The following is a 9,764-nucleotide window of genomic DNA, read 5'->3' as shown; positions in this document are numbered from 1 at the left end:
ACCCCCTTCTTCATTTCGGAGCGGAGTCCAAGCTTCAACACGAAGGCTCCCAGTGAAAGAGCTCGGGAAAGACCGGCGCCGGGACAGGAACGCGCGCAGCGTTCCGGAACCGCGTGGCCCTCGGTTCAGCCAAGCGCGGAGTAGGGCGGGGCCACCCGACCCGGGCGGAATCCGAGCCCAGCCTCGGCAGGCCCCGCCCCCGGGCCGGCGGAAGCGGGCTCGTCCTCACCTCCCAGACCTGGGCGTGTCCCCTCGGGCGCACGCGCGCGCACGGCATGATGGGAAGGCGCCCGCGCGGCGGCCATTTTGTCTTGTCGGCTCCTTTAGAGGAGGCTTTTCGGCCTGCTAGTGGGCCGAAGGGGTTGGCGACTGTGTCGCCGGCGTTTTCTTTGGCGGGTGCCAGGGCTGGTGGGAGCAGCCGCCCGAGAAAAGCACCATGATTTCGGCCGCGCAATTGTTGGATGAGTTAATGGGCCGGGACCGAAACCTCGCCCCGGACGAGAAGCGCAGCAACGTGCGGTGGGACCACGAGAGCGTAAGTCCCGCGGGCCTTGGGTCTGTGCCCGGGTGCCGTGGGGGAGGGGAGCGGCGCGGGCTGGGGCCCGTCCGGCCCGCGCCGCGATTTGGGGCGCGGACCGCTCCCGGGTCGAGTGTCTGGTTCTGTGGCGGGAGGGAGGAGCCCGCCCGGGTCCGGGGATGAGGGATGATTTGTTTTTGTTGTTGTTTTAGTATCGAGTAAGTCTGAGAGGGCCTTTGGCCGAATTGAAAAGCACCTTAGTAAGGCAGGGAAACGCGGGAAAGGATTTTATTACATCTAGAGGCTTTGGAGTTTTCACCTCATTATGAGATAGGGAAAAAGGCAAATTCTTCCGTTATTTGGGTTGAGCGTCGTATTTAGACTGAAATATCTGGCCAGGGTTAGTGGTAAAAATTGTGGCACTGTATTACTTCAAGAATGGTTCAGTTTCGACGCTTATATGAGGAAATAAAATTTTAAGAGGTCATAACTTGGTAGGATTTCCCGTGATGATTTACAGATACTGTTTGATAGCAGTACGTTTTAGTAAGCCTTTCATGTAGATGGTTGTCAGGGTTTTTTTCTTTCACAAAAGACTTATTTGATAAGAGTACAGGTATCTTGATGAGCACTGAGAAACGTATAGAATTGTTGAATCATTGTACACCTGAAACTAATAAAACACTGTTGATTATACTTGAATAAAACAAAACTCATTTGGTTCTTTTTATCTTATGAGTAAGGGTAAATACAACCCCAGTTTCACAGATGAGACTTGAGAGGCTACCCAAGGTCTCTTGGCAAGTTAAGTGGCGAAACTAAACCTAATCTTCGTAGTCTTGTTCACTTTCCACAATCCTATCAAACTGACTCTGCAGATACTAATGTATTTCAAGTGTTTTGAACATGCAGCGTTGTGTTAGGTCTTAACCTGAAGAACAGATGTAGATTTTAATTTTACTTAGCTTGCAGTTATAACCAAACAACATGATAATTTAAAGGCAGTTACTAATCAAAATAGGTATAGTTGAACAAATGCGCTTTCTAAAAAAGTTAGTTGTGCTTTTTTTTTTTTTTAATGTAGGCTTTGGTCAGAGTAAAATTTCTCTTTTGCAATGCAGGAAAATAAGCAGGTGCTAGATGAGTCCTTTCTGTATCTTAACAAGTAAGTGGAAAGCTGTATTGTGGTGTTGCTTGATTCCAAAGTAGTATGAAGGGTTATGGTAGAATTTATTGTGTGGGGTCAAATTCACATGTTTGTCATTGACCTCAAGAGAGGGGAAGCTTTTTGAAAGCCTTGTCTCTCTCTCCCTTCTCTTCTCTTCTAGATAGACATTGGGGTTTTTTCCCTGCTTGTTAAATAGGAAGCTGAGTAGCTTTGTTGCTTGTTTTGACCCTCTTTCTTTCTAGGCATTTGTCCTAGTGAAGTCAGTTTTTCTTTTATTACTTAAGAATCTTTCCATCTTGCCTTGCAAAAAAACACAAAAAACAAAAAACATTGCGATTTAGTTGATGTGCAAATAGGACATTTTGGACATAATGTATTTTGGGTTAAAGAGAAAATTGCTTTTGATTGCCTGCTTATCAACTGGAGCAGTCTAAAGTCTATGCCTCCTTGTTTTTGAACACGTGTTGTGAAGAAACTTTGTTTTCCTGGTGGTAGTATATTGCCACATTGCTTTTTATACCATGGGTTTATAGTTAGCAGTGGGCTCTGGGAATTGCAACTTAGGTTTTATGTCATCTCAGCTATAATCTTTCACTTACAGTGTTTCTCATTGATTTAAACTCTCGGTGCTTGTCACCGGGATTCTTTATGCCTTTAATGACAGATTGCCCTTCATTCTCAATCCAGGGATTTGAAAAAGTCAATTACTGGTATTTCAGATTCATTTGGGGGGGGGGGAGTTCGTGTTGACCTGGAACAAAGCACATGGCCTCTTCTAAATAAGACTGAATTACTCTGGGGTAAAATAAAGCTGTGGAAGCTCACGGCATCACTTCCGGGTTCTTTGCATATTATGCTGTTGGTTGTTAGTGGTAAAATCCTGGAAAAAATGGACAGCCCCGGCATGTACTCTTAGGGTTTCAGGATCACTGCAACCTGATATTTCAAAATATTTTTACATTCCTATTCTATCTGGAAAATTTTCTTTGCTACCTTTGCACTAGATGGGAAAAGCTATTTCAGCTGGGTGGGGTCCTTTTGTTTAACAATTGAAATGGAAACCTTAATGGTAAAGGTAGTTCTTGGATGTCTGTATCTGACAGACCTGTGGAATTTGTTTTAAATGCAGATTTCTGTACTTCCCCTGAAGAAATTCTGAAATGTAGGTCTGAGGCAAAGCCCCGGAAATCTGGGTTTTCTTTAAATGGCCTCATACAAATTGTAAAGCTTGTGAACTATAGCTTCCTGACCCACCTGATTAGTCTTGGGTTTTTAATTGTGAACTAGTAGCACTTGAAGCTCCTTTTTAAGTGAAGGAGATGTAAATTATCGACCTTTCCTTTGTTTGTAATGGTGTATGTGTAACCACTATCCCCGTGGAATCTTGGAAAGTGCTTTACTGAGGTTTTACAGCATTTCCAACTTATTTGTAGATTGCTATCTCAATCTGAGAGAAAGTAGTTTTCAGCTAAAGTCAAATTAGTTTTAATACCATTCCAAGCATTCATTCATATATCCTACCTCCTCGCTTATTAATATTTTACATTTCCTTGAGGTTAGTATTTTTGCATTAAGCAGTTTGTTTGCTCTGTTAATTCTAAACAACTACCAGTAACGAGAAAAGTATATGATTTGCAGCAGCCTAGCATGAGCACCTTTCAGTTAGTGTGCACATGGGGAGATTTCAGTCTTTGCTAGAGACGGCATGAATAGCTTTCTAATTATCTGAAAAGATTGTAGGGGATCTCCCCTCCCCATTGATTAATTATTTAAGAGAAGGGGGAGGGGCAGAGGGGGAAAGAGAAAATCTTAAGCAGGTTCCAGAACTTCCAGCATGGAGCACAGCACAGAGCTCCATCTCAGAACCCTAAGATCATGGCCTGAGCTAAAATCAAGAGTTGGATACTTAACCGACTGAGCCACCCAGCCGCCCCTATTTTTAAATTTTTTTGTAGGGGATTTTAAGCTTTGGTCTAGAGTTTTCATTATTTTTTGTATACTATAACAGGAACTTTATAGTTCAAATTGAGGTTTTTACATTGTAGATCTCAACCCAGAAGTGAAATTATTTAACTGTTGGCCTAACTCTGATTCTAATAATATCCAAAATGGGATTTCTTTGATCATTTATCAAGTTCAGGTATACCCCCTGTTCAGTGAAGGTTTAATAATTTATGAAGGGAATTGAACTAAATGTTCTTTTCTAAAATCTTCAGAATGTTAACAGATATTTTCATTGACACTGAAAGCTGTTTGGAAAAGAAAAGTTAAAACTCTGTCCACATTTTTACTTGTGAACTTTGGAAACAAAAATTAGTACTTATAGTGCATGATATCGAAGTATTTTTCTGGATAGTTTTAGTTCAGCGTCACCAAAATGTTCTTTCTGTCAGAAATGTAGGCGTTTCCGGTCCTCCTCTATAGTATGTGCTAAATGTTGGGCTTCTTCAAATTGGCAGCAGTCTATGTGTTGTATGTGCACATAACTGCTGTTTGCTTCTTCCCAAAACATACAGAAGTAGAGTGAATTCTCTACATAAGAGGTAATGCAACATTACCAACACATTGCCAGTATTATTGTTTCTATGTTCCCTGTCCTTTCCTTTATTTTGAAGCAATTCTATCATTTAAGATTTAAAGACATCATTATATATCTTTAAAATATAAGAACTTCAAGAAGGCATAACCACAATATTACCATCACATTGAAAATACTAAGGTATTTCTTTAGTATTTGTTTGATTGCTTTAGGAAAAATGTGTATCATTAGAGTTGATTTCACAAAGGGAGAAAGTTTTAGTAATAGTGCTTCATTGTTTTATGAAATATGCTTAATTTTCTCATCATTCTCTCTTTTTTTAAGATTTATTTATTTATTTTGGGGGGAGGGAGAGAGAGTCTTAATCAGACTCCGTGCTGAGCCTGTCGCGGGGCTCCATCTCACGACCCTGAGATCACCACCTGAGTGGGAGCCAAGAGTCGGCTGCTTAACGGACTACACCATCCAGGTGCCCCAATTTTCTCATCATTTCTTAGTTGTAACTTGGGGAAATTTCCTGTATTCATTTATTCAACAAAAATGTAGCACTGTAATAGTGTGGATATGGCACTTGGCCTGAGAGAACCATCAGTCTGGTGGCAGATGTAAAGGAGTAAACGTGCTTTTGTAACACAATTTGGTACGTGCCACAGTAGGACATGTATAGGGTCTAGAAAAGCACACATGAGAGGGGCATCTAATAACCTAGACTGGGGTGCTTGGGAAAGGCCTCTTAAAGTGGCCCTTAAATACTGGGACCTGAAGGATTAGTAGGAATTGGCCTGAGGGAATGGGAGAGAAGACATGTTACTAGGGGCTGGAGAAAATCTTAGGCCTGAAAAATTGTGAACAGTGTTACAGCTGGAGCCCTTGTTGGTTTTTGTTGGGGAAGGGGACATGTGGATAGGTGGGCAGGAATCTGGTTTTGAATGGTTTTTATAAGCCTTGTTAAAAGTTGGGACTAGGGACACCTGGGTGGCTCAGTCCATTAAGCACCTGCCTTTGGCTCAGGTCAAGATCCCAGAGTCCTGGGATCAAGTCCCAGGTCGGGCTCCTTGCTCAGCGGGAGGCCTGCTTCTCCCTCTGCCTGCCACTCCCCCTGCTTGTGCTCTCTCACTCTCTCGCTCTGACAAATAAAATCTTAAAAAAAAAAAAAAAAAAGTTGGGACTAAAATTACATTGGGAAACAATTGAAGGCTTCTAAGCAGATCGAATAGCAGATTGTTGCCAACATGATGAATTTTAAATGCCAGTATTTAGATGACTAGAAATTGAATAAATACATTCTTTTTATGATTTATTTATAAAACGGAACATGTTATCTCGTGGAACCAAAAATGTATCCAAGGTTGTTAGTAACTTAGAATACCAAAGAAAATCATAGTTGTCTGTAAAGACGTTTATATGTCCATTAATGATTTGAAGGCTTTACTATCTGTAAATAATAACTAGCTGGCCTGACTGTTGGGGTGAGAAACAACTAGGAATTCAACTGACTTAGGAAAAGCAGTTTAACAAAAATAATGCAGACGGCTTTGAAAATATTTGATTAGCTCAAGGGAGAATTCTCTTAACTGTTTGATTCAAGTGGGTGTAGAAAGACAAAAATCAGTAAGGTATTCTTAATGTACTTTTGTGATCAGAAGTGGTCTAAATCGATGACCAGAATTGATTGTGCCTTGAAGGAGTGAATAGTGAATGTTAAAAAAAATAGGACTGTTTTTGTTAAGGTGGAAGTCTAAGCATATTTTGAGTTAGATACTTGCTTAAGTCTCCCAGGGTGTGTGTTGTCTTTGCATTAAATATGTTCTTTCCTTTAAAGATTGATTCCATTAATATATTGGGAATTGATTTTACTATTTTTTTTTTCCCTCTGAGTTTAGCACCATTGAAATTATTTTTTTTTTTTTACCAAAGGAGACATGCTTGCTGTAAAAAATTAAAATTTAACTTAGAAATAAACAATGAAAGTCTGTCCTTGCCTCCCCTCCCCATTGCCAAATCCCTCTAGAAAACTTAAAAATTGGTATGTTTCTGAGCCTTTTTCCTAATATCTTACAGACATATATATAAGTAGAAGTTATAGATAGCTTAATGTAATATTACATAATATGTAAATACATATTTAACAACTTTTCATTTCTGTTGTGGCATCCTTCCTTGGGTGCATGTAAATCTACCTTAGTTGGGGTGCCTGGCTGGCTCAGTTGGTAGAGCATGTGACTCTTGATCTTGGGTTGTGAGTTCGAGCCCCACGTTGGGTGTAGAGATTACTTTAAAATAAAAAAAAATATAGGGGTGCCTGGGTGGCTCAGTCAGTTAAGCATCTGCCTTCAACTCAGGTCATGATTCCAGGGTCCTGGAATCAAGCCCCACATCAGGCTCCCTGCTCAGTGGGGAGTCTGCTTCTCCCTCTGCCCCTGTCCCTGCTTGTGCTCTCTCGCTTGCTGGCTCTCTCAAGTAAATAAAATCTTAAAATTTTTTTTTAAATAAAAAATCTTTAAAAAAAATAAAGGGGCGTCTGGGTGGCTCAGACAGTTAAGCATCTGCCTTCTGTGTGGGTCATGATCCCAGGGTCCTGCTCCATGTCGAGCTCCCTGCTCAGCAGGGAGCCTGCTTCTCTCTCCTTTGCCCCTCCCCCCCACTTGTGCCCTCACACTGTCTCAAATAAATCTTTTAAAAAATAAAAGATAATTGGGGCGCCTGGGTGGCTCAGTCGTTAAGCGTCTACCTTCGGCTCAGGTCATGATCCCAGGGTCCGGGGATCGAGCTCCGCATCGGGCTCCCTGCTCTGCGGGAAGCCTGCTTCTCCCTCTCCCACTCCCCCTGCTTGTGTTCTCTGTCTCTGTCTGTCAAATAAATAAATAAAATCTTAAAAAAAATAAAAGATAATCTATCTTAATTTTTTAACTTTTTGTTCCATAGTGGGTATATAGATTATATCTAATTTTTTCCCCATTACCAGCCAAGCTGCAGCGAACATTCTAGTACACAAAGCTGGGTCACTTGTAGGATGGGTTCCTAGAAGGATAATGGCTAAGGTGAATGCACGTTTTACATTTTGACGATGCTGCCAAATTGTCTCACAGCCCTCTAGTATTGTTTGGAGTGTCATTTTCCCAGCACTATATCACAGGTCAGATAATTGTTTTAATTTTTGACAATTTGACTTTGTTTAATATGATAGAAATTTGCAATTAAAATTTTTGAGTCAGATTTCCAAGATTGATTGTATTTCTGCTTTCTCTTCACTGGTGGTGACTTCAATAAAGGATGCTATTGAGATTGAACTCTTCTGGTCAGTAGTGTTGCCTTAGTTTTATCAAGAGGATAAATCACAATTCTGGCCACCCTACTGTCTTGGTACCTACCCCTCCCACCTTTGGTTGTCAGACTGTTTAGTATTTTTAAAGATCCTTAGTCCCTGGGGAGGGTTAAAGAAGCAGTCTAAGTAGCTTGAGTTTAATGGGTAGAGTAACATTTTGATATGCCATTGTGTTACAGTGTATCTTAAGGAGAGTTGAAGAGTGAAAACATACAGAACCAGATTAAGAAAGGGGGTTCTAATCTGGATTCTGTAAATAAATAGATACCTTTAGGGCAGGTCATGTGGTTGCTCTCCCTTGTCTCACATGGGATGATTGGACTGAATTGTAAGAAGCACCTGGTTAGCCCACTGGCAGGCATGTCTTACTTGGTATACATAGTGCCTAAAACCATTTAAAAAAAATAACTTGAGTAGTATTGTAAAAATCAGACAAATTTGCCCCTCTCTCCCAATGGAACAAACATATAATTTAAGTGTTAAAATCTCACTGTGGGGGCGCCTGGGTGGCTCAGTCATTAAGCGTCTGCCTTCTACCTTCAGCTCAGGTCATGCTCCCAGGGTCCTGGGATTGAGCCCCATATCCGGCTCCCTGCTTGGCGGGAAGCCTGCTTCTCCCCCTCCAACTCCCCCTGCTTGTGTTCCCTCTCTCGCTGTGTCTCTGTCAAAGAAATAAAATCTTAAAAAAATAAAATAAATAAAATCTCACTGTGAAATATTGTCTGCTTTTTTTATATGCGGAAACCAAGGCAGAGTTAAAGTCTGTAGTTCACAGTGGGTGTCATCCAAGATTCAAATTCTGTACTGTGTTGTCTCTCCAAGCATACCTGTTTACACTAGCCCATTTCATACTGTTAGGTCTTTTTCACATGTTTTCCTTATGCCTAGAATGTCTTGCAGGCTTTCTACTTCTGAATTTAAGAACCAGTTCAAGCTTCATCACCTGTGATGACCTGACATTGCTGACTAAAATCACTTCTGTATCTAGTGTTGCATGTATATTCTAGTACACTCTATTTTTTGACTGTCTTCTGTTAGACTGTGATCTTCTTGAGGAGTGGGTCTTACTCATTCTTGGATTTCCTGCACTGTTTTAGCACAGTGTTAAGTGATTGTTGAAGTGCCATTTTCTACCTTTTAAAATTAAAATGTCACTTAAAATTAAATGCCACTTTATTTTTTAAGGTTCTTTTCTTTTTTTTCTTTTTTTTTTTTTAAGATTTTATTTATTTATTTGACAGAGAGAATGAGAGAGAAAGCACATGAGAGGGGGGAGGGTCAGAGGGAGAAGCAGACCCCCTGCTGAGCAGGGAGCCCGATGTGGGACTCGATCCCGGGACTCCAGGATCATGACCTGAGCCGAAGGCAGTCGCTTAATCAACTGAGCCACCCAGGCGCCCTATTTTTTAAGGTTCTTTTAAAAACTCAAGTAATCTACACCCAGTGTGGGGCTCAAATTCACCACCCCAAGGTCAAGAAAGAGTTGCAGACTCCACTGACTGAGCCAGTCAGGTGCCCCTAAGTGCCACTCTATTTTTATTTATTGATTTATTTATTTAAAATATTTTTTATTTGAGAGACAGAACGGGCAGGGGGGCGGGGAGAGGAAGAGGCAGGCTCCCTGCTGAGTAGGGGGCCTGACGCGGGGCTCCATCCCAGGACCCTGAGATCATGAGCTGAGCCTAAGGCAGATGCTTAACCGAGTGAGCCACCCCGGCACCCCCTAAGTGCCACTTTATATTAAAATCCCATGCAGTACATACTAGATTTGAGAGTGTGTTCATTTTATTTTTAATTGAAAATACTGTTTTGAAATTGTATTTTATTTAAAAACTGACAGTACATTTAAAGTTTTGACCACTTAGAATCTATGTTTGTCTATTTATTTTTTTTAACGTGGGACTTGAACTCATGGTCCTGAGATATGGAGTCCCATGCTCCACCGAGTCAGCCAGGTGCCCCAAGAACCTGCTGTTTTTTAGAAAGTCTAATTTATATGAATAAGGGTTAGGTTTTAGAGTAAAACTACACAGCTGTGGAAAATCACAAGTATTTTAGTTTTAAAAAACAACAAATATCAGACAGTTTATGACAAACCTTGAAGCTAGTAGTAATCACCAGTTTTACAGAAAGCCACATGATATATGGTAAAGCCCAAACTCAGATTTGGGTCAGTTTGATTTCAGTGAAAAATATTATTAAAACTAAGATTCAG

At 41.0% G+C, this 9,764-nt stretch overlaps 1 protein-coding gene across 11 annotated transcripts in view; it reads left to right on the top strand.

Annotated features, from left to right (window-relative positions):
• Window positions 1-268: 268 nt before the first annotated feature.
• Window positions 269-9,764, top strand: part of LUC7L3 (LUC7 like 3 pre-mRNA splicing factor) — a 30,272-nt gene continuing 20,776 nt past the window's right edge. For 6 of the 11 annotated variants that reach the window (XR_013444819.1, XM_078065285.1, XM_036076314.2 and 3 more), the window contains exon 1: window positions 269-535. Coding sequence is in view for 6 of the 11 variants with exons in the window: in XM_078065285.1 (XP_077921411.1) it covers window positions 437-535 (99 nt within the window). In the remaining 5 variants the exon portion in view is untranslated. The remainder of the gene's footprint in view (window positions 536-9,764) is intronic. The other 5 variants (XR_013444833.1, XR_013444832.1, XR_013444826.1 and 2 more) reach the window with 3 other exon arrangements.

This window comes from Halichoerus grypus, chromosome 2 (assembly GCF_964656455.1).
Source record: "Halichoerus grypus chromosome 2, mHalGry1.hap1.1, whole genome shotgun sequence".
Lineage (NCBI taxonomy): Eukaryota > Metazoa > Chordata > Mammalia > Carnivora > Phocidae > Halichoerus > Halichoerus grypus.
Note: the sequence above shows the minus strand (reverse complement) of the source record. Positions and strands in the feature narration are given on the sequence as shown.